General features: G+C 38.4%; 1 protein-coding gene across 1 annotated transcript; it reads right to left on the reverse strand.

The window, feature by feature from the left end:
• Positions 1-1,994: 1,994 nt before the first annotated feature.
• Positions 1,995-3,865, reverse strand: LOC125205588 (rosmarinate synthase-like). Its single transcript, XM_048104621.1, has 2 exons — positions 3,344-3,865; positions 1,995-3,028 (listed from the first exon to the last, which is right to left on the reverse strand). Exons 1-2 carry the CDS (start codon positions 3,791-3,793, stop codon positions 2,144-2,146), a joined length of 1,335 nt encoding a protein of 444 aa, XP_047960578.1. The 5' UTR covers positions 3,794-3,865; the 3' UTR covers positions 1,995-2,143.
• Between the last annotated feature and the right edge of the window lie 22,836 nt (positions 3,866-26,701).

Consider the following 26,701-nt stretch of genomic DNA (forward strand, 5'->3'; position numbering starts at 1 on the left):
ATGGGTTTTGTTTGTGCCTCTTGAAAAACGCTATAGATTTTGGACAGTTGAATACAAAATGTGGGATGAGATCCTCGGCTTGCTATGCAAAAATGCACAACAGTTCCTCACAAATTAAAGGAGCTGATGTAGAGGATCCCCACCCTAAAATGTGTTGATGGAAGTCGAACTTAACATATCAAAACTGCAATTTACACAATATTTATATTACATGAATACATGTTGTGAAAACGTGTTGATGGAAGACACAAATTAAAAAATTAACGAAAAATTATGATTGATACTAGTATTAGTATAGTTTGACCAGAATAAGTTTTAGGTCTTAAAATTTTTTAATGGATAAATAAATTTAAATTTAAAGGCCGCACGCCTTTGGGCCCAGATATTAATTTTTCTACCGCTTGATCAACTTACACGCACAACAGGATTTGTACTCAGCTACTCGAATCAGATACCTTTAGCCTCAGACATTAACTTTTCTACTGCTTGATCAACTCACACACATTACAACATTGGCACTTATGATCAATAGAATGCGAGTCGGAGTAGCCTCTGGCAGCCAACTACGCCTATATATTATTATGACTATTACGTAAGGATGTCAATGGGGCTAATCCGTTCGGGTTTAGGCCAACCCACTCGGGTTGCCGGGCTATTTGGGTGCGGGCTATTCAAGTTATGAATTTTCCGGGTCATAAATTTTCTACCCTAACCTTAATTCGCCGGTTTTCGGGCTAACCCGTTGAGCAATTCGGGACTAAATTTTTTTGAAAATAATATCTTTTATCAAAATTTTATCTTATAAAATGATTTTATATTTTAGTTATTTTTTTTTCTTAGTTTTAGAATCATATAAAATCTTCAAATTTTCATACTTTTCTTTAATAATAACTAGAGAGAAGCATTTCATCATGATCAACTACAACATAAATAAATATAAATCAAAATTAAATCAATTAATTTGAATTAAAGCTTACGATTGTGTCATTATGCTAGTATTGTTCATAATTAATTCTTTATGAAAATTAAAATTCATGTATATTACATGAATGATTATTAAATGATAAATATATTGATATTTTGATGGGTTAGTTCTTAGTTTTGTCTTGATTGACTTTGATGGTGGTAAAACAGTAGTGGCAGAAGATGGGACGATGAAATAATGAGTCGATGTGGAACTTGAAAGTTGATAGTGTGAGATCGAGGGGGAAATTGTAGAATAAAGATTGAATAAGACTAATGATTGTGTCACATGAAATTCAAAAATACAAAAAACCCCTATAATTTAATACTCCCTCCGTCCCACAAAAGATGTCACACATTCATTTTTAGTTTGTCCCGCAAAAGATGTCACATTTCCTCTTTTGGAAAAAGTTCCTTTTCACATCAATTATAAAATTATATTTTCTCTCACCACTTAATAGACAAAATAACATCTCCTAAAATCCCATGCCATTTCTCAAGTGTGACATCTTGTCTGGGATGGAGGGAGTACTATTTTTTAATTAAAAGTTGCAACTCATTAGGTAACCAGCCCGTTTAACCCACCAACCCATTCAGGTAAATCTGTTTAGCCCGTTTTATATTCAGGTTATAAAATTACAGTCCTAACCCACTAATTTTATCGGATTATTGAATTGACATAATTACATAAGGTGTGGCTTCTCTTCACGGTCTTAAATATAAATTCAATATAATAGTACTACATCTTTCCAATTATAGAGTAACGTTTACTTTGACTTAAAACATATTTTAAAATATACATCAATAAGTTGTTCACAGATAACTATATTATCCCTTCGTATATAGCATTAATACATGATCATGAGATGTAATAATAATATACCATTCATATATTCCACTATTTAGCGCCTCAATTGTACCACTATAAATTTCATTTCTTACGTTCTTTAAAAATTTCATTTTATTGTCTTCTGACAACATCCCACTACAATCAATAAAATTTTAAAACTAATTTTAAATGACACTCTAACTAGCAAGGAATTTCATTATATTCAAGTAAAATTACACGTCACAGTAGTTGACTTATTTAATTTATACTTATATGACAGCAACAAACCAACCAACAAACCAACACCAGCACAGAACGTTAAACCAGATTCTCCGATGCTGCGATCGGAATCTAAACATCGGCACGATCAGATTCCGGCGCAAAGAAGTTCCGGAAACAGGCCTCGAAACGGCCCATCTCCGGCAACGGCAGCGAAACCAATGCATTGATTCCATCATCCGTGGGAAACACCCAACAGATATCCTTGCGGTGGCTGACGACGGGGCCGGAGTGCAGCGCCTTCCCCCACGGAAACACCACCTCTTCAAATCCCAACCTCAACCAAGAACTCACCATATACTCTCCACACGGAAGCCCCTTATTGATTTCCAGCCAATCAATGGCCGATCTAGCGTAGTCGTCCGTCACTCTAGCCGGCCCCTCCGCCACCATCTTCACCAGCTCTTTGAACTCCACCCTTTCAATGTCTTCACACGTGGCAGACGCGTACGCCACCAGCAGCGCGTTGCCGCAGTAGTTCGGCGGCAGGGGGGGCTGCAGCCTGGGGCGGAGGTCGATCACGTTCAGCAGAGTAGACACCCTCTCCTTGCCGCCCTCCTGCTTCGACAAGGCCTTGCACTTCCACACAAGCGCCGCCACCACGCTCAAGCTGCTGATTCTGGTTTCTGATTCGGCCATTTCCTTTAACAGCTTGATGTGGCTAGGGCTTAATTGGAATACTCTGTACTCCAGTTTCTCTCTCTTGCAGTCGAAAACCGGGGGCCCCGAGAGGGGGGCCAGGTCGGGCTTGAAGAACTCGGGATGGTCAAACGCTGGTCTTGGTGGAGACCTGGCGGTCATGAGGCGGCGGTCGAAGCATGGGACCACCGCCAATGGCTCGTCGTCGAAAGCCTGAGAAGCTAGGTTTTGGTTGAAACCCTTGGCGCTCATCCCGTCTAGTAAGATGTGATTCACGCACAGTCCGATCGCCAAACCACCGCATTTGAAAGACGTCACCTAATTCGGGAGTTGAACCATAGACCTCTTAGTTGAAAGACTAATAACATAAATTGATATGAAGCACTACTACTGTATGAATGGGACGATCATGCTATTATAAAGGGGGGGCCTCCAGCCTTTAATAACATAAATTGAAAAAAAGTACTAATACTATTTGAAGGGGGCGATCATGCTATTTTCCTGCTCAAGAGACATTTAGTCTCTCGGGACGGTCTAAAGGGGGGCCCTCCAGCCCCCCTACATCCGCCACTGGGTAAAATGTGTTGTGTAAATTGTCGAAAGCGAAAGATGAGTAGTGAATGAATTAAGTACCTGAAGAATAAAGAGCGGCTGATTATCGGAATCGACGTTGTCCAGGGTTTGGATAGCGAGGTGGCGGAATCCGAGGTTGGGATGGACCAAGTTGCCTATCTGGTGGAGCGAGAAATCGGAGGAAGCCACGACGAAGCCAGCTCCGGCGGAGTTGCAGTCGATCTCGAGGCGGGTGGTCTCGGGGTTGAGCTTGAGTCTCCCCGCCATAAAATCGTAGTGCACGAGAACTCTCTGCACCGCCAGTTTGAGTCTGGCGGCGGCAAGATGCGGTGGATGATCGGGGTTGGCGGCGAAGAAGTAGACGGTGGGGATGTTGTAGTTAAGCATCTGATCTATGTTGGAGAGGAACAAGGATCTTTTGTTGGTTTGGTGCAAAGGGAAAACTAGGGTTGATTCTTGGAATGTCACCTTGAGGTCTTGCATGTCTGGATTCGGAGGGATAATTGCCATCTCTCTCGGCTTGATGTATGTGAAGTGTGTGTGCAAATTTTAATAAGCCACTGCTGGAATTTATAGCCCTCGGCTTGGGGATTGATCAATCATTGTATTTTTTTTTTTAAAATTTCAATTTGATATTATTGAAAAGATCATGCATGAGCATGGCTGTATTTAATTAACAGAAAGTCCATTGATTTAATCAGCACCAATCTATGTGAAGACATGCATTAATGGTGTCCAACAGTAGCTACCTATTTCATTTATATATTTGTCGACGGAGGGTTTGAAAAACAAGCACTACCAATTATTCATTGTTAATGACATATGTAGAGTCCCAACTGATTTTAGAAAATATATCAAGTAGGATTTAAATGAGATTTGTACACTTGCTGATAGGATGATGTAAGAAAATGGATCGTGAGGAGCATATATATACGTGTGTTTAATGCAGAAAATGGAGTACTACTACTATTTTTTAAAAGAAATTCTTATGTTATATCTGATCTAAACATCTCATTATAATTTATATACTGTAGTTCATTACGCATATGTGTACCGTGACATTAATTTGTAATTTGTAAGCGCGACTGTTTTGGTAGTAGTATATTTTATAGAGGGAACTTCTTTTTTGGTCCACGAACTTTGTCAAAGTATCATTTTAGATCCGTGAACTTTGAAAATATCATTTTAGGTCTATCAACTACTACAAGTTAATATCATTTGCGGTATTTTGGACTTTTTTCTGGCGAAAATGCTCTTAAGGCCTTCAAAGGGCAATTTCGACAATTCCTTCGATGCTGCATCTCTATGTCAGAGACGTCACTTCCTAGTATACTTCCCTTTCTAAAAAATGAGCACCCACCATTCTTCCCTTTCTTCTCGCAAACAAAATATAACATTATAATGTGCGAATGCCTCCTCGAATCTGCAACGATTTTAAGGGCCCGTTCACGGCATAAACAATTAACATATTCTAAGCGTAACCAGTGACATCCATTTGTAGAAGTGGTCGCCATGTAGAAATTTTAGAAGATATTCTGAATTATTTGAGTAAATACAGGAAGTACCTCCCTCTCTTCTCTCATCGATATGACAAAGTGCATAAGTATGTCAAATCACTTAAAAGGCTGATCTTATTGTAGCAGCGTCAGACCACCCATCAAACTAAATTGACAGAACTGCCCCTCACGGCCTTGAGGGCATTTTCGGCAATTTTTTTGAAAAATATAAAAAAAAAGTACCTCAAATGATATTAACTTGTAGTTAACAGACCTAAAATAATATTTTCAAAGTTCACATACTTAAAATAATACTTTGCTAAAGTTTGTGGACCTGAAAAAATGTTCCTTCTATTTTATATTCCAGAGACTTATATATATCTATATAGTACTAGTAGTGATGATCCACCTGTACCTGTATATAGTATATATACACATGAATTTTCGGAGTTGGTGTTGCAATGGATACAGCATGCGCGCATGTAGATGTAGGCCACAATTGACAATTTTAAAGACGCGTTTAAAATAACAATAGTATGGATTAATTATAGTAATGATATTAGAGGTCAGGGCGGGGCCTGCCCATCTAATGTAGTGCCAGTAGTAGCTATATAACCATTAGTACTTTTCGTTATTTAATAGTTACTCTTTTTAATGATATAAACAAGACTTGCGCTCTTAATTATACAAAATGACCAATTCTGAAAAAACTACACAAACGGATCAGAACTTGTCCGTCTTAATTCAGGGATAGAATAATAACTGTTTGAAGCAAATTAAAAGTATCAAGCTTGAGTGGTATTTAATTTAATGTTGCAATTAACTTTAGAACAGGGATCAAAATCATGCAACCAAGCTAATTTGAGCTGTGAATTGCGTAATTAATCGAAATACTGTAGCTGGAAAGCGATGTAATGATAATACTTAGCAAATTATATTGGGCATAAATATATTTACATATGTATATCCCACGAGCATGGGGTGACTTTTTTCCAACTTGCAGTAAATTAAGATGCAAGAACCATTAAACATGCATGTGTGATCATTATATAGCTAAAACTTATTGAGTCATCACTTTAGTAGAGTTTATTTTAATTATAATGCATAGTAATACATTTAACAGTTCATGATCAGCTTCCTATATAGCATAATACATTTAAATTTTCTTTAAATCCCTCCTCAATGTATCCAATTACATCTCATATTTCCAAAAACTTGGGTTTAATATATGGTTGACAATTGTTAGGAAATAATGGTTGAATAATCACCGTTCACTATAGACTTTAAACACGAATTTCCTTATACTCCACTTCGTATGCACAATGTTATCTGACGACCATTTATTGCTAAATTAATGTTATATTAGCACCTGTCTCTTTTATTTTCAATGTTATCCTTAGTTTATTATTTAATTATGTTGTATTTGACCTAGCTAATATATTATATTACTATAAAACATTATCTAGAAGAACATATTATTGGGTATTTGGGTGTGAAACGCAGGAAAACAGAGACATGTGTATGCACATGACAGCATATGTTAGCGAAACATGACTATGTGACATGAACTTATAGCTGGTTCAACAACTATGTGATATCATACATGTATAATTAATTTGTGGAATAATATAAATAAATAGTACTCTGAATAATAAAACTACTCGAGTATATATATTTGAATAGTAGTTATCGAATACATTATTTTATCAGATATTAAATAATAAGTGTGACAATAGTTGTTATCTAATACGTTATTTTATTAGATATTAAATAGTAAGTGTGAAAGGCAAGAAGTTGAATATCAGAGTATAGATGTATATTGAATTGGCATCTTTTGGTATTGCTTTTGTATTTTAAATTTTATTTTTCTAAATATATGGGAAGGAATTATTTTGTCACCCGATCGTGTAGGAAAGTGTGACAGTGACGCTACCCGGCAGGGTAAGAGTCTCTGGACATCTTTGTACAATGTTCCGAGTCTTTGTATATTTCACCCATGACGTGAAACTCTCTATACATCATAAACTCTTCTTTTTTCCTCAAAACGTTGTCCTAGCCTTCTTGTCTCCGTACAAAGGCTCCAATTTGGTCCTCTCCCGCATCACTAACTGGAACCTCCACAATCCCTTTTACATGGGTATCATTTGGGTGAAATTGTATCTAGTGTGATATTCGCAAAATTCAACTAGGACAATACGATCTTCAAATTCTATCATATTTTTCAACACACTTGGCAAATGAATAAAGTACGTCATCAAATTGAAACACGTGTGCGCCAAAGCAAAAACAAATTACAAATAAGAAATGAGTATGTTTTTTTTATTATAAAACTAATACTATATCTGAGATATTGACGCGGCACATGAAAAGAGAGGGAGAGGGAGTGATGGTGGTCTTCCCTTTGAATGGTATGAGGCAATGAAGCACATCTCTCATGGATCCAGTACTGACAATCAACATCAAGGCATGTGTACGAACTCCCTTTGGATGCACAACTCCTCCTCAACAGCTTCAATTCATGGTTGGGGTGACTAGGATGATGAATGATGCTGCGCTCGTCATCTTCGGCTGCATACATCGTGTCGCTTCCCTGTGCGCATTTGATATATGCGCCTTAAACGTGCATTCTGCGCTCGTACATCTGTAGGAGATGCGTTCTAAATAGTCTTGGCAGATCGAACAGCACGTTAGCCAATCCTTACGGGCATACTGTTGAGTGAGCGTGTGCTGAGGGTGCATTGCCTGCCTGATCTTCCTCGGCAAGATAGTCACATTTCTGGCTACATCTCTAACCTCTCTCTCCTCTTCTAAATCCCCCACTACAACCATGGCAATTATATAAACTATGAATCACTCCCAGAGAAAGTGGATGCCCGTGGCTCCAATGATTAATTAGGCATCTTTCTCTCCTCATTCTCTTCTATCTCATTTTCTATTTTTCCACTCATCTTGTGTGTGTGTTTTCTTTGTTACTTGTGTTTGTATATCAAAACTTATACTCCCTCCGTCCAAAAAAAATAGAGCAATTTGTGTATGGCACTAGTTTAATATAGAATTGGTAAAGTAAGAGAGAAGGGAAAAAAGTAAGAGAAAAGAAGAAAAAATAAGTTAGAAGTAGTGTCAGTGGAATAATATGTATGGTTATTATTTGTTGAAAACTTTCTATAAACAAATGTGTTCTATTTTTTTGGATGGTCAAAAATAGTAATTATGCTCTATTTTTTATGGACAGAGAGAGCACTATAAACTACTTATTTTTTACTATCCTTTTCAATACTGAATTGCACAAAACTCTCAGCAAAGTATATATCAAAGTAACAACTCTTCTCTTTCTCTTTCTTTTTAGTCTTTTGCTTTCCGATATACTTCAATTATACTTTTCTAACTGTCTTTTGCTTTCCGATATACTTCAATTATACTTTTATAACCTCTAATTTAACCTTGTATGATTACTATTGATATAATACTAATATATTGTCCTCAAACACCCTATATAAGAAAAGTACTCTAATTCTAATTAAATTGAGACCCAGTTTACACTGATGTATGGCCTTTATACCACTACAATTGGCTTGTTAAAAATCATTATATATATATATATATATATATAGGGACGTGATCAAATGCAAACTCTAAATATTGTACAAACTCCAAATTATGATCTGAACCGTTAGAAAATATCAACAGATCATGAAATAATAGCAAATGCCACGTGTCATCTAATGATGTAGAATTTTAGACTAATAATGTAGCATTTTAGTTTAATAATGTACAGTTTTAGTCTTACAATGTACATTTCCATTCTAATAATGTACCTCGGCGAATAATGTACATTTTTAGTATGATAATGTAGCTTATCACAGCCATCCAATCTAAGGATCTAAAGGCTGTGATTAGTGCTGTGTTTTACATTAAGATGCTGTAGGGACCCTAACACACCCCTATATATATATATATATATATTTAATATTTGAGACTGTTCTTTTTAATACTTCGCCCCATAAAGATTGTTTCATTTTTCCATTATCATCCGTCCCATAAAATTTATCATATTTCACTTTTTACTATTTTTGTTAGTGGACCCATATTCCACTAACCCGTTCGTACTCACATTTTATTATAAAATTAATATATAAAAGTAGGACTCACATTCCACTAACTTTTTCAACTCACTTCATTACATTTCTTAAAATCCGTGTCGGATCAAAATAAGACAATATTTAGACACGGAGGGAGTATTATTCAAGAAAAAAACACTTTAGCTCACAATTTATTACTTGAGGACAACATCAAATTCAAAATACTTTACTTCCTGAATTTTTACTTACATTAACCACTTAAAGGCATGAACCAGCTCACATATATTGGAATAGAAGAATCATTATAAAATTTTCAATATGAGAATAGAATGTAAAACAATCAGTACTTAATTCAATCGAAAAATTGAATTAATTTAGACGAGTATTTCAGTATTGAGGTAAAATAAACTTTACATCATATATGAAGTTAATTTAGACGAGTTAAACAATTTACTTAAATTGGAAAAGCAAAAGACCAAAGAGAAAGAAAAAGAAAAGAGTGAACTACGAAAATGGTCCATGGATTATAGGGTTATCCATAAAGGGTTTCTGGACTTTAAAATATCACCAGCAGTCCTTGGACTAAGAATTAATATAAAAAATAGTCCTTTTGCACTGTTTTGAGACGAAAATGCCCTTTTGAGGGGTTTTGGAGGGTTTGATCAATTTGGTCTTTTTACACTTTTAACATTTTAAATCTGATATTATTTTAGTTATGTACTAAATCTCATATTATTTCAAAATTATCATTCTTCTTCCCTTTTATCATCCTTCACTTTGGTTCTTTATTTCAATATTAGATTTAATTTATAAAATTAAATTTTAAATTTTAATTTTTAAATATCAATAAATTTTTTTAATTAAAACTATTAATTCATGGACACTATAAATATTGATTAAAACTATTAATTTTTGTTATTTAATATAATATTCAGCTGAATTGAAGAATTATAAAAAAATAATATTAATCATGATGGAAAAATAAGAGCTATTCTATTTAGCCTCCGTTCGGTTGTTATATTTGCTTGTGATAGAATATTATGAAGATGACTAAAAATTTTATAATTAAATTTTTTTATTGATATTTAAAAACTGAAATTTAAAATTTAATTTTGTAAAATTAAATCTAATATTGAAATAAAGAAACAAAGTGAAAGATGACAAAAGGGAAGAAGAATGATAATTTTGAAATAATATCAAATTTAGTATGTAACTGAAATAATATCAGATTTAAAATGTTAAAAGTGTAAAAAGACCAAATTGCCCAAACCCCCCAAAACCCTTCAAAAGGGCATTTTCATCTCGAAACAGTGCAAAAAGATCGTTTTTTATATTAGAGTGAACTACAAAAATAGTCCCTGGACTATGCGTTTATCTCGTCAATGAACCCTGGACTTTAAAAATATCCCCAGACAACCCTGGACTAAGCGTTTATCTCGAAAATGGTCCTTTTTCACTGTTTCGTGACGAAAATACCCTTTTGGGGGGTTTTGGGGGGTTTGGGCAATTTGGTCTTTTTACATTTTAAATCTGATATTATTTCACTGATGTACTAAATCTGATATTATTTCAAAATTATCATTCTTCTTCCTTTTTTGCCATCCTTCACTTTGTTTCTTTATTTCAATATTAGATTTAATTTTATAAAATTAAATTTTAAATTTTGATTTTTAAATATCAATAAAAAAATTTAATTATTAAAATTACTATTAAATAACATATTAATAGTTTTAATCAATATTTGATAGTGTCTAATATTTAATCAATGAGGTACGATGACACCTTAGTTTTAATCATAAATATATCATATAACACGATTTATTCCGAAATAAATATGCATCTAATGTAAGACTAATATAATTTTCGTTTATTAATTTGAAAACAATCAAAATTAACTAAAAAATTTCAACAAAAAATCTCCTATATCAAATTTTTAGTAGTGTCAAATTTTTAGTCAACTTCATAATATTTTTAGTCAGATTCTCCTATACATTTTATTTCGGAATAAATCGTGTTATATAATCTATTTATGATTAAATCTTATTAAATATTGATTAAAACTAAGGCGTCGTCGTACCTTATTGATTAAATCTTAGACACTATCAAATATTGATTAAAACTATTAATTTGTTATTTAATAGTAATTTTAATAATTAAAAAATTTATTGATATTTAAAAATTGAATTAAAAATTTAATTTTATAAAAATAAATCTAATATTGATTAAAGAAACAAAGTGAAGGATGACAAAAGGGAAGAAGAATGATAATTTTGAAATAATATCAGATTTACTACATCACTAAAATAATATCAGATTTAAAATGTAAAAAGACCAAATTGCCCAAACCCCCCAAAACCCCCTAAAAGGGAATTTTCGTCACGAGACAGTGAAAAATGACCATTTCCGAGATAAACGCTTAGTCCAGAGTTGTCTGGAGATATTTTTAAAGTCGAGGATTCATTGGCGAGATAAACGCATAGTCCATGGACTATTTTTATAGTTCACTCTTTATATTAACCCTTAGTCCAGGGACTGATGGTGATATTTTTAAAGTCCAAGGACCATTTATGAGATAATCCATAGTCCAGGGACCATTTTTGTAGTTCACTCAAAATAAAAGGAGAAAAAAGCAAAAGTAAAAGAAATAAAGGAAAACAGAAGAGTTTTTACTTTGATTTAATTTATGAATGATTTTTTTTTCTTTTAATTAATTTCTTGTTATAATATACATCCACCAATTTGGAGTTTAAACTGTAGTTTAAATTAATATACACTTTCCATATTTTAATCAAATACGGAGTACTTTTCAAATTTTAATATTCCATATGTCCATAAAAATTAATCTTATTGGAGGACGGTACATTTGCTATAGTTTTATAAAATATTTCTTCGTTTCTTCACGTATAATCCTTTTTCCTTTAATACTATAAATATTGTTTTTATATTTCAATCATTGTAATTTATATTTTCAGAATTTATTTTATAAATTTTATTTTATCCTTTATTATGTTTTTATTTTTATTTTTTTACAATAACAAAATATTTTAAGAAATAACATTATTAAAAAAGTGATATAAAAATAAATATATAATAATGTGGTTGGTTGGTCATTGATTAACCATTAAAATAATTTATGGTTGGATTTAGGGGTGGCGAAACGGGTTACCCACGGGTACCCGCACCCGATAAGTCGGGTACCCGTACCCATTTTAGCCAAATTTGTTGTCCCAATACCCGCCCCGCGGCATACCGGGATTACCCGATACCCGTGTCGGGTATCCCATACCCGACATTGCGGGTACCCGTACCCGACCAAAATCCTAATAAAAAATTTGAAAACCATAATAACCGTCAACATTCCCCAATTTGCTTTATTAATATCGATGGTAATGTTGAATAGATTGAGAATAAAACTAAGGGGACACTTTATAATTAATTCCTGTGAGTTTTCAATTGTATGTTCGTTGGAATATAAAAATGTTTTAAAAGAACTTTTAGAATATATAGAGTACTTCCATTATTCTCCTTAATAGAGACATTTCAATTTCTTCACTCATTTTGGAATATAATAATAGAAATACTCTTCTCTACATTATTATCTCTCTAACTTTATTTTTTTCTCCGTTCTAACTATTTATTTTTAGTTTTTCAAATTGAGTGTGTATATGGCTATTAAGTAAGTATTACTCCCTCCGTCCCGCTTTAGCAGTCCTATTAACTTTTTTGCACTTGTTTTGTAAAAATGATAATAAATAGTTAAAGTGGAGAAATAATTAAGTGAAAAAGAGAATAATATAGAGAAGAGTCTTATCTACATTATTCTCTTTTTCACTTTATTATTTCTCCACTTTAACTATTTATTATCATTTTTACAAAACGAGTGCAGAAAAGTGACAATGAGACTGCTAAAGCGGGACGGAGGGAGTATTTAACTATTTACTTTTTTCTCCATTTTAACTATTTAAACACCTTTATTAATATGGAATGGAGGGAGTATTAAAAGATAGAATATGGCTAATACTAATAATAACGGGTATTATCGGGACTAACGGGTATACCCGCGCGGGTAGTGGGCATACCCGCTACCCGCAAAACTCTAAAATACACTACCCGATCCCGCCCCGTTTCCCATTATCGTCGGGTAGCGGGTACCCAATACCCGGCGGGTAGCGGGTCGAGATGGGAATTACCCATTACCCGCTACCCATTTTGTCACCCCTAGTTGGATTGAATGAATATTGACGATGTAAAGAGATGTACTCCCTTAATCCCCCCTCCCCCTATTAAGTAATCAGTTTTGCTATTTTGGTTCGTCTCTCATTAAGAGTTCAATTTATTTGTTTTACCATAAGTAGTAAGTAGCTCTCACATTATACTAACTTATATCACTCATATTTTATTATAAAATTATAATTATAAAATATAAATGTAAGATTCATGTTCCATTTTTTCTACTCACGTTCCTTTATAGTATTTCTTAAAATCTCCGTTAGAAAAAAGAAATGGAGAACAGAGGAGGTATTATATAATTAGCTGCTGTTAAACATGGTCCAAAAGGCAATCACGTACGTAGAAGCGAACCTCGAGTCTTCCTCAAGAATTATATGAGAAAAACAAAAGAGATAAAGGGAGATTGTTTGGTTGAATAACTTTGGTATGTGATACATTATTCTTTGTTGGGATGGAAAATATTTCCATACTAGTATATGGAGTAGTATATATTCATGCTGGTGAGGTCACCTCTTCACACACACGTAAACACAAGAAGTAAAAAAGAGAACATAACATATATAAATAATGAGTGTGAATGAGAATGAGAGAAAAGAGAAGGAGGAGAGAGAGATGGTTTATCAATGGAACCACGAGCATTGATACTGAGATATTTTTAAACTGCGTGCACAATAAGGAATATCAAGCTTCCTGGGTCCAGAGAATCCACTAGACACAAGGTTTAGGAACTCGCGAAACGCTGAAAGATTTCGGTCGTTGGACACACAGAATATCACTTCAAAACCCTCAACCCGCGTATACTAGAATTAGTATAGGGAAGTAGGGATCGATCCCACGAGGACAGATGCGAAATCATGCATTTAAAGGGCTTTTGGGTGGTATGGCTGCTGCCACGCAACGTGGGGTTGAGGAACTTATACTAGACAAGGAAAAGAAATTTGACTATATCTAGATCTAAGAAACGGAAGACAACCACGTAACACAAATTGACATCATATCATCAACATCTCAACAAACTTCCTAGATCTAGTAATATTGCTACCTAATCTAGCTAGATAGACTCGATGCATGCAGTGGGGACCATTTTTCTGAAATAGAAATGTACGACCAAAAAGCTGCAAAATAACCAACGCTAAGCCTAACTACCTACAAACGCAAGCATCATCGGAATTTAACTGAGCATGATGAAAACAGAACAACGCTAGCAACTCAACGGCGACCAACAAATCGGACGTCAGAAAAACACCGAGAAACCCAACAAAAACTCAGATCTCTATCTCCTAGATGAAGTAAAGCAAAAACAAAAGCAGAAATTCAAAATCCATGCACAATTCAGTTCCCCTGTTCAGATCCACACTTCGGATGCTAAATCCACTCCGGATCCAAGCATCCGAGACAAACTCCGATCAAAATCATCTCCATAACTACAGATTCGCCGATTCTCCACAGATCAACTCAGATTTCCCAGATCAAGTACATAAAACATCCAACACAGAGAATAACAATCAACCTCCGAAACAAATTCCTCAAAACATAAAATCAACATAAATCAACACAAAATCAACACCATCATGACGTAAAATAAAATTCATAGATAGACGGTAAGTAGCAAAACGGACAATCGACTTCGGAACGGTGAAGTTCGACAGAAATCAAAACGCGAAAGCTGAAAGGTAAAATGATTGTATCTTCGCCCTCCTTGAGGATGGTGTTGCACAAATTTTCAGAAGATGAAACCACTACGCTACCCCAGAATTCCCATTTTTCCCAAGTGTGTGTGTGTGTGTGAGCTGAGAGCTAAATCGTCTATATCATGTGTGTTGCATGCTCCTCCTTATATAGGCGTGGAAGTGGGTCCAGCAGGGGCTCTTTTGTGTGAATAGTCTTCTTTGCCCTCAACTTCAGACTCCCCTTTTTCTAGCCTTTTTCTTCCTTGATTCTGCTCACTTTTCGTTTTTTTTCCTTCGCTGGTCCACTGCCTTCAGTTCTTACTGGACCTGGCGAATTCCTTCACACACCTGGCTTAAACAATGTGTTAGACCCAGTAAATGGTGATTTTTTTATCATATAACCGATGCATGAAATTAGCCTCATCAAAATGCTCACACTTAAACCATACTTGTCCTCAAGTATAAATACAAGAAAAAGAAATAAGGCGAATTTCAACGCATGGTTATCCCCTGACCAACTCTCTAGACTCTAACTTAACACAGACTCCTAGACCTAGACACAAACTGACACACAAAATGACAAAACACTTTAAAGAAAAAAACACATAAGCACATATGCATGAACTAGCTTCAACTTTTAGGCAACCGTCCCCACAAGATTAAGGTCAATCCAACAGGCTGCACTTCTCCAAATTGGCTTCTTCCCTTCTTCCACCTAATCAATCTGTCAGTTCGTCAAGATAGCCTTTTACTTCCCCAATTGTTGGATTCACTCGATCATTCATTCCTCACGGGGATGTTAGGACCGAATCTCTCATAAGTTATTGACATACCACTGAAGCGTCGGGTTATGAGAGTTTTCTGCTTTCTACACTTTGTTCCCCCTTTTATTCCTGGGTCAGGTTACTATTGCTTCCTGCCCTTAGACATATTTCCCCTGGACTTCGTCCAGCTTATACCTCCTCTTTTTTTTTTTTTTCTGGACTTCGTCCAGCTTATTCCTCCATTTTTTTCTTCTTTTTTTTTATCCCTGGACTTCGTCCAGCTTATAACTCCTTTACCTGGACTTCGTCCAGCTTATACCTTCATAACCCAATTTCCCCCTATTTTTTCTCCTTCAAGACTCTTCTCCCTAAGCATTCAGTGGCGGCCCCATTTTACATATGTTAGCTCAAAATTGTTTTAGGCTTATAACTCGCTCTTATAGTGGGGCTTCACAACTAAGTCAGCTAAGGCATCTTCTATCGTTCTTACTTCATCCAGACTGACCTCGGCTTATTAAAGGAAAAGGCTTCTAAGTTGAAATACATCCTGTCTTCAATTGCTCTCACTAAGGAGATCATGCCGTATTATATTCACCAGCTCATGCGACACAAACAAAACCTAGACTTAACGACTCTTAACATTTTAAACACATACAAGCATTGACTCCCCCCCTCCCACTTCACTCAAGCTTGTCCCCAAGCCATCGTCGTGAAGGGGGAAACAGGGCAGTAAATCCAACATACAACAAACAATATAACCAAATAAAACTTCTCACACTTAGACCGAGCATCGGGCTAAGTGGGAGAAGACAACATTAAAACAGAAAATACAAACTTCTCACACTTAGACCGAGCATCGGACTAAGTGGGAGAAGACAACATTAAAAGAAAACACAAACTTCTCACACTTAGACCAAGCATTTGGGCTAAGTGGGAGAAGGTAAACACATATAGCAAATATCAACAGAAACACAGACAATAACAAAGACATAAAAAAACAAAAATTAAACTAATACAGAAAATAAAAGTTACTTGGTCATGGGGGGGGGCAATTCATTTCAGGGTCCGGCCCCCTCGAGAGCCAGACTGGGGTGGGATTCCGGGTCGGGTCATCTTCACCTTCTTCTTCGCCGGCAGCTCCGGCTCTTCTTCCTCCTTCTCTTGCTGATTGTGTTGGGACTACCGCAGCGGAAGACACGGAAAACAAACAAGTCCTTAACGGATCTATTTAGGTGATTATGCATTCGACTCCAATTTAATGCAATAAACATAGATCTATAGATATAATACATCAAAAACACATAATCATGCAATTTGATGTAAATTCGATTGTTACCTCTTCTTGATCCATCATAGGATCGAAGTTGCTAGCTGCACCACCCGGAGATCCTTGGTTTATCGACCGTGAATCTTCCAACCTATTCCCTTGTCCTTGGTTATTCATCCGTGTGGGCGGATCTTGAACAACCAAAATAGTCTTGATGAGATCTAGGAGGAACACTACACCAAACTATCTATCTCGATTCAATTCTATGGATTAGAATGAACAAGACAAGATCAAACCAAAAACCCTAGCTCCCTATTTCTTGGAGGCTCGAAAATCGAGCCAAATGAGGGAGAGAGAGGCCACGCTAGTGGCGGCTAGGGTTAGGGTTGAGAGGTGTGACTTGTGGTGTGCTAGGGTTTCCACATCTCATCACTATTTATAATGGACTTGTTGGGCTAGGATGGGGATCCATGGAATGACTTAAGTGTTGGGCTCACCCATTAGATAATTAACTAATTAAATCAAATGACCCATGATTTAATATATTATCAATGGAATATTATTTTGTTCCACTAAAGAATAATATTGCATTCCCACTTAAATCACCAAATTACAAATAACTTGGGTCCATTTTATTTTATAATATTTCCCGCGTTTAAGATTATCTTGATCCATCAATTTAATTCTTTTGTCTGCTATGTGACTAGAATTAAATTAATTCTCCAAAGAGTTTTTCTAGTTTGAAACTTTATTTATTATCCGTGGAATAAATTCCAACTGCGCAGTTTTCTGAATAATAAATTCCTTTTTCAAACACCTTTGGGGATCACCCCTTAGGGATTTAATCATACCACACTGGGCACGCGAATTCTATGAAATAATATTCCAATACCTTCATGTTATTCAATTACTACCACTCAAGATATCATGAACTTGAGTTATACAAACTCTCACATTGATAAGTCAAAGTGGCGTTTGATTGAATAAACAATATTGATATTAATATCATAGACTAGAAAATACTAAACTTTCTGAAATATATTCTTTCAGTAGATAGCAATAAAGAATACATTTCATATTAGATCCTTTCAGTGCTTTACCACACCGGTGTTACTAATCTCGTCTTAGGTAAGAGAGAATTATCACAAACACCGCAACCGTACCAATAGGTAGCCAAAGCCTATCTAGGTTGTGAATACGTTTTTCTTCTTACTAGATCTGGCCAAGTCCCCTACTGGAAAACTCATGAGGAGATTCATCGAATTTCCCTACTTGACCTTCTTAGTAAAAAGCCTTAGACTTGTTTATTATATTTCAATAATAAACAATTATATTATATTATTTATTCTCATAATTAGGTAAACAAGTGGACGTGGCGTTTCTCGTATACATGCACAAGCTGACTGTACAAAGGCATGTACGCTCGAAGCATCTTTTAGTATACAAGCCCCAACAGATTGGACACTGGTTTCTTTAATGTCTGTGACTTTGACTTGGATGGGATTAACACCGGCTTCGACTCCTTCTTTGCCAGTAAGTACTTTATCGCTGCGTGATCTGTGAAAACAATGACCCTCGACCCAAGCAGATAGGGTCGGAACTTCTCGAATGAGTACACGACAGCCAACATTTCCTTCTCCGTGGTATCATAATTCTTCTGAGCTTGATTTAGAGTCTTGGATGCATAGAAGATCACATAACTTTTCCCATCTATCTTTTGACCTAGGACAGCTCCTACAGCAAAGTCACTAGCGTCGCACATTATCTCAAAAGGGTGATTCCAGTCTGGCGCCCTGATTATTGGTGCTGACACGAGTTTGTCCTTAAGCAATTGAAAAGCCTGCTTGCATCCCTCATCAAAGGCGAATTCCACATCATTATGCAACAGATGGGTGAGCGGTTGCGCGATTTTTGAGAAATCCCTAATGAACCTCCTATAAAATCCCGCGTGACCCAGGAAGCCTCTAACTTCTTTTTGGTTTGTGGGGTAAGGTAACTTGGATATTACATCCACCTTTGCCTTGTCTACTTGTATCCCTCTTTCAGAGACCACGTGACCCAGGACAATACCTTCAGTCACCATGAAGTGGCATTTCTCGAAATTCAGGACCAGGTGCTTCTCCTGGCATCTTTTCAATACTAGGTCAAGGCTGGCCAAACAAGTGTCGAATGAATTCCCATATACGGTAAAGTCATCCATGAATATCTCAATGCATACTTCAAGCAAATCCGAAAAGATACTCATCATACACCGCTGGAACGTCCCTGGTGCGTTACACAACCCAAACGGCATCCTTCGTTATGCATACGTACCGAAAGGGCACGATGAATGTGGTCTTCCTCTGATCCTCTGGGTCTACGTAAATCTGGAAATAACCGATGTATCCGTCAAGGAAACAAAAATACTTGTTTGCCAGCTAACCTTTCTAACATCTGGTCAATGAAGGGTAGAGGGAAGTGATCCTTTTTCGTGGCTTCATTCAGCTTCCTATAGTCGATGCACATCCTCCATCCAGTCACAAGCCTAGTGGGCACCAATTCGTTCTTCTCATTTTTTACAACTTGTATTCCTGACTTTTTGGGCACCATATGGACAGGACTGACCCACTCACTATCCGGGATGGAGTAGATGATCCCTAGAGAGAGTAATTTCAACACCTCCTTCAGAACTTCCTCCCGCATGTTCGGATTCAGCTTCCGTTGTGCGTCTCGGTGAGCCTTCACACCCTCCTTTAACCGGATGTGGTGCATGCAGAGATCAGGGCTGATTCCTACTAAATCGGAGAGGGTCCATCCTATTGCCTTTCTTGTTCCGCTTGATTACTTCCAATAGTTCCTTCTCCTGCTCCTCGGTCAAGTTACTGTTGACTATTACTGGGAATGTCTCATTCTCTTCCAAGTAAGCATACTTGAGACCTGGTGGGAGTGTCTTCAGTTCCTTCTTGGTGTCATTCGTCTCCTGGGGCAAGGGATTTTTTTCTGCAACATCAGGTAATGTCTCCTTCCCAGTCCCAGGAGAATTTTCCTAACTGGCCACATGGGCTGATCCCCTTGATCTAGCTGACTTGGGATTTTTGCAAAACTCCATGATGGCTTCTGCTAGTTCCTCATCTGTCAATTCCATTGTGTTCATTGCTGCACACCACCCTACAACTTCTCGGTCGATTAAATGGCTCAACTCCGAGTTGTCAATTTGTTCCTGTATCAATTCAGTCTCAAGATATTCTTGGACCAGGGGGTTAATAACATCTATAGCATACAAATTTTCAACATCTAATGGCCTTTTTATTCCCTCATCTATGCTAAATGTATATTTTTCTCCATTATAGTCCAGGCAAATTGTTCTATCAAAGACATCGATAATGGTCTTAGCGGTGTGTAAGAATGGTCTCCCTAAGAGCACGCCACTAGACTCAGCAGACTCATTATCATTCATCTTGATAACATAGAAATCAGCAGGATATAGAAAATCATGCACCTTAACTATGACATTTTCTAGCACACCTTCAGGACAGATGCAAGTCCTATCCGCTAACTGGATTACCACCTTGGTATCGACCATCCTAACTCCTGTCAGTTTCTTGTAGATTGAAAGCGGTAAAACATTTATAGACGCCCCTAGATCACACATGGCATGCTCGACTCTAATGTCCCCTAGAGAAATGGGTAATGTGTGAAGGTTTGGTATACTGAAAAGCATGTTTCGAGCAAGTTTCGCTCGAATAGAATCTTGCTTGTATACGTAAAACTCTATAATCCACTTTTAACCCGATTCAGTATTATTCGAGCAGTCTCGCACGAATAGAATCACTATTATTATTACATTGTGTTTGCTTGTGCATTTATAAGATGTTTTACAAACATTTAAATGCATAAGAAGTAAACAAAGTCTAAGTCTTTTGCTTAGTAGACCGGTTGTGGGCGTCGTCCACTTTAAGGTAACACGGTCAGATCTATGCAATGCTTTGCAAAAGAAAAAGAAGAATTTCACAACCTAGATAGGCTTTGGCTACCTATCGTGAAAGACATGTGAATTGATTAATCGCATAATCGGTCAAATAGATCCGTATCTGATTTATTTGTTTTGTACAAGTCTTCCGGTTGTGCAAGGGGCACCAAACCCCATCAATGTGAACATACCTGGGTCTGTGCATTTTGAAGGCATCCTTCTCTTACATGTATCACATCAGATATATTCTCCCCGATCACAATCTTTCCGTCCGGCTTTGTCTTCCCAGCTATGAATTCCTTGATGAACTTGCTAAAGGCAGGCATCTTCAGGGCTTGCAAGAAAGGCAGGTTGATTTCCAGCTTGCTAAAAATTTCCATGAGGTCCTCTGTATCATCCTTCTTCTCCAACAATTGGCATGAAACATCCAGTAAAAAAAACAGAGATAGGACGTAAATCGAAACAAGCAGACTGGATTTAAAGCAACAAAGTCGAAGAACAATTAAACCTAAGCAGATCTGCGACTACTAGACGAAGTAAAATGAAAAGAGAGCAGAAAATTCATAATCCATGCACAACTCGGTTTCCCCTGTTCAGATCCACACTTCAGATGCTAAATCCACTCCGGATCCAAGCATCCGAAACAAACTCCGTCCAAATTTATGTCCATAGCTACAGATTCGCCGATCAACCACCGATCAACAACAACAACACGGATCCACAACCTATTTCCCAGATCAAGCACAGAAATATCCAAAACAGAGAATAACATTTAACTTCTTAAATTAAACCTCAAAAACACAGAATCAACGTAAATCAACACAAGATAAACGCCATCATGACATAAACTAAATGCATAGATAATCGGTAAGTAGCCAGCAACCAATCGACTTCGGAAACGTTGAAGTTCGACGGAATAAGAGTGCAAAAACTGAATGTAAACTGATTGTATCTTCGCCCTCCGTGAGGACGGTGTTACCACTAACTTTCTCCGAAGATGAAACCCCTAACTACCCCAGAATTCCCATTTTTCCAAGTGTGTGAGAGTGTGTGAGCTGAGAGCAAAAATCATGTATATTTCGTGTGCTGCATGCTCCTCTTTATATAGGCGTAGAAGTGGGTCCAGCAGGGTGTGAATAGTCTTCGTTACCCTCGACTTTTGACTTCCTTCGTCTAGCCATTTTTCTCTTCAACTCTGCTCACTTTCCTTCGCTAGTCCATTGCCTCCAGCTCTTCCTGGATCTAGCGATTCCTTCACACACCTGGCTTAAAAACTGTGTTAGACCCAGTAAAATAAGAGTGTTTTTCACCACATAACCGATGCATGAAATTAGCCTTATCAAACTACTCACACTTAAACCATACTTGTCCTCAAGTATAAAGACAAGAAAAAGAATAAGGCGAATTTCAAAGCACGGTTATCCCCTGACCGACTCTTTAGACTCTAACTTAACACAAACTCCTAGACCTAGACATAACTGACGCACAAATAACAAACACTTAAAATAAATGAAAACACATAGACACATATGCATGAGCTAGCTTCAACTTTTAGGCAACCGTCCCCACAAGATCAAGGTCAATCCAACAGGCTGCACTTCTCCAAATTGGCCCCTTCCCTTCTTCTACCTAATCAATCTGTCAGTTCGTCAAGATAGCCATTTACTTCCCCAATTGTTGGATTCACTCGATTCATTCCTCACCAGGGATGTTAGGACCGATTCTCACATAAGTTATTGTCATACCACTAAAGCATCGGGTTATGAGAGTTTTCTCCTTTTTACACTTCGTTTGCCCCTTTTTTTCTGGGTCAGTTTACTATTGCTTCCTGCCCTTAGACATATTTCCCCTGGACTTCGTCCAGCTTATACCTCCTCTTTTTTTTTTTTTTTTTTTTCATTTCTTATATTTTTTCTCTGGACTTTGTCCAGCTTATTCCTCCATTTCCCTCTTTTCTCCTCTGGACTTCGTCCAGCTTATAACTCTTTTACCTGGACTTCGTCCAGCTTATTCCTTCATAACCCAATTTTCCCCTCTTTTTTTTTTCTCCTTCATGACTCTTCTCCCTAAGCATTCAGTGGCAGCCCCATTTACATGTGTTAGCTCAAAATTGTTTTAGGCTTATAACTCGCTCTTATAGTGGGGCTTCACAACTAAGTAAGCTAAGGCATCCTCTATCGTTCTTACTTCGTCCAGATTGACTTCGGCTTATTAAAGGAAAAGGCTTCTAAGTTGAAATACATCCTATTTTCAATTACTCTCACTAAGGAGATCCTGCCGTATTATATTCACCAGCTCATGCGACACAAATGAAACCTAGACTTAACGACTCCTAACATGCTGAACAACTACACACATTGACTCCCCTCCCCCTCCCACTTCACTCTAGCTTGTCCCCAAGCCATCGTCGTGAAGGGGGGAAACAGGGTAGTCAATTCAACACACAACAAACAAATAATAATCATATAAAACTTCTCACACTTAGACCGAGCATCGGGCTAAGTGGGAGAAGACACAATAAACAGAAAACATAAACTTCTCACACTTAGACCAAGCATTGGGCTAAGTGGGAGAAGGTAAACACATATAACAAATATTCACAGAGACACAGATAATAACAAAGACAAAAAAAAAAAACAGATATAACGGAATGCAGAAACTAAAAGTTACTTGGTCATGGGGGTGATTCACTTCTGGGTCTGGCTCCCTCGAGAGCCAGATTGGGGTGGGATCCCGGGTCGGGTCATCTTCACTTTCTTTTTCGCCGGCAGCTCCGGCTCCTCTTCTTCCTTCTCTTGCTCTGGTTGATCAGACACTGGTTTCTTTAACATCAGGGACTTTGACTTGGATGGGATTAACACTGGCTTGGACGCGGATGGGGTAACCACTTGCTTGAGCGGGTGCGGTGGTCGCTGAACGGAGGAACTGCCCTGGCCTGGTTGCTTGACCTCGCTGCTGGACCCAGGAAGCACCTTCGACTGGGTCAAGGGGAGTGTCTTTTCCAACCATTTTAACATCTTCATTATTAGCTCCACAGCCTCCGTCATCCGCTCGTTCTGCTTGGCTGACTTCACCGCCAAGTCCGCAATATTCCCCCGCAGGGTCTTCACCTCTTCACGATTCCCGCTCAATTCTTTCCTTATCCCTCCAAGCTCTCTCACCATCTCCTTTCGCATCACTTGCATTTCCTTCCTCATACCTTGCACGTCTTTCCTCAGCTCCTCGACCTCTTCACTTGGCACAGCCTCCACCGCCTCCGTCTCCGCTTTCACCTTGTCTCCTACCTCGTAGAAGAAAGTTTGTTTGCCGTGAGCTTGGAGTAACCCTTTGTTGAAAAAGTATTCAACACTGAAAGTCTCCGGGGGCTCGCACATCACGACCAAGGGAGCGGTTTTGGCTATCTTCATGTCAATATTCCGCTGGAGGTAGGCGCCTAGGAGATGGCAGGTATACATATGTCGAGCAGGGTTGCTTGTCATTTGATGACATGCTTGAGCCAACCAGTAGCCTAGATGCACCTTTACGCCTTTCGCCATGCACCAAGTGAAGTAGAGGTCGGTAGTTGTCAGAGCTGAATTTGCAGTTCCCATTAGGTTGTAGCTGATAAACGTCTGGGCAAAACGGAGGATTCGGTCCTCAATGTGAGAGGCCTTGGAGTAGCTGGACTTAAACGCCCCTGCCTTGGAGTGGGTGACTAGTTCCCATGCTGCTTGCACTTTGAATCCTGGCGTGTTCTTCGGTACGCCAACCATCCTCTCATTCCATATGCCTTCATCATCCTCAGCCTTGGTAAACAACCCCATCCTCAAAGACCACTCTCGGATGCTCATTTCATGTTCTTCGTTAAAAAGCCTGAATGTGATGGAGTCCGCGTCGAGGTCAGAAGTGTTCTTTAGTCGGAACGTTGAGAAAAACTCCCGGGCTAAATCTACGGGCACCTTCTCCTGGCTGTGCCTCAATAACCACTCAAATCCGATTGAGTAGATACATGCGCGGAAGTCTTCATCACAAGCAATCGTCATAAGTTCTTCGGAGCTGTACTGCTTGCCAGACTTAGCCATCTTTCCAGCACTGCATCTCTCTTTGTACACTGTGGCCCGTTTCTGATCGTCGAAATGCCTCATCGACTCCAGCAGTTCCTTAGTCAGCCACACCTCCGGACGCCCATGGATGAACTCTTCTTCAGATTCTTCAAGTTCAGAATTGGACCCAGGAGTAGGCTCAGCTTGTTCCTCGGTAGAGGGAACTTCGGTCACTGGGGAAAGGGGCTCCTCAACCTCCTCGACGGAGGGAGCTTTCCTTGACCGTTTTGACTGGGTCGCAGCTGCCTTTCCTTTCCTTGCCCTTTCCTTGGCCAGGCGACGATCCTCCGCCTCTTCAGCTTCTGTCCCTCGGGCAGGGAACTCCTCCTTCTCGGAATAGACCAAGTCATCCACTTCGTCAAGCAGACTCCTCCTGGCCCTTCTCCTCTCTGCTCTCTCGTCCACCCGGGGTTCGTCTTCTTCCTGGTCGTCCACCAGGTCCACAATCAGATCTAGCCCTTCCTCAACGGGCTCCGGTACTCCAGTAGTATCTAGGTTTGTTTCTTCCAAAAGCTTTTCCGGGGTTTCCCCCACATCATCCACCATCGGGGTCCCCCCCTCAATATAAACAGGGGTTTCCCCCCTGACATCACTCGGGGTCGCCCCCTCCACCATGGGTTCAGGGGTCGCTCCCCTAAAATCTTTTGGGGTTTCATCCCCAGTCTCCATAGGGGTTTCCCCCTCAGCCATCAACTCTAAAACAGGGGTTTCCCCCTCAGCAAACTCTACCAAAACAGGGGTTTCCCCCTCAGCAACTTCTTCTTGAACAGGGGTTTCCCCCTTTTTCTCACCCTCAGAGTTAGGGTTTTCACTGCCTTGTCTCTCTGCCTCCATCTCCGTTTCACCGTCATTTCGCTCACCATCCGCCGCCAGTTCACTTGTCGCCTCTTCCTTGTCCGCCTCCAGTGCACTTGTGCTTGGAGCGGTTTCTGTCTGTTGAAAACCAGAGTCCGATACCCTGGTTGAAACTTGAGGTCTCTCTTCGTGGGGAACTGCGGGTTGTGCCGTCGAATCCGCTGGGATCGTCGGTGGTGGTATGGCCGCCGCGGATGTCATCAGGCTGGCGGAGAACAGAGCGTAAACTTCTTTCGCCTTCTCGACGCTTCCCAATTTTTGCGTCAGTTCTGCCAGTAGAACCGCGTCGTACACCTCCGGCTGCGAACTTCTGGTGGCCTGAGTTGGATCCATCGCTGTAAATCTGAAATCAAAAGGAAAACTTGGTCGAAATTGGTTAGGGTTTGTGTTTCTTGAGAGAGAAACAAAGTAGAGAGAAGGGAGAGAAATTGCAGTTCGTCGATTGGGATTATTGGAGAGAGAAACTGCAGGTTAGCCTTTTTTGGTGAAAAGATGGTGCGGTTGCAGGCGTGATGTAAGCAACCGTACACCTCCCATAAATATCGGCCGATTCGAAATTCAAATTATCTCCGTCCCTCCTTAACTTCCTTCTCTAGACTCTCCTTCCCTAGCTGATTTCCCTGACCATGACTTTACACTTAAAAAGAAATTGAAGACGCCAGACTCCTAGGTCAAGGATAGAATATAAGACAACGGTTTTCCCACGGAGTCTGGTGCTTCGAAAATATTTTTGGAAGATTTAAATTTTATATACATTTTTTTGGATTTTCCTATATTTAGAACGCAATTAAATTATTTACACACTCCTTTTGAGTATTCCCGAGATCCCCTGGTTCAGTGTATATATTTAAAATGTCAACCAATTTACCTGACCCAGGAATTCATCGAGAATACCTCCTTGTCTGACTAGGTGATAATAGGGAGTGCGCGTAGTGGCACTTCCTCCACTACACACAACTCAGAATTATCCCTATAGACTTTCACTCTATGACCATTAACAAGAAAAGGGACAGAGTTAGAGGCACT

The sequence above is a fragment of the Salvia hispanica genome, chromosome 2 (genome assembly GCF_023119035.1).
Source record: "Salvia hispanica cultivar TCC Black 2014 chromosome 2, UniMelb_Shisp_WGS_1.0, whole genome shotgun sequence".
NCBI lineage: Eukaryota > Viridiplantae > Streptophyta > Magnoliopsida > Lamiales > Lamiaceae > Salvia > Salvia hispanica.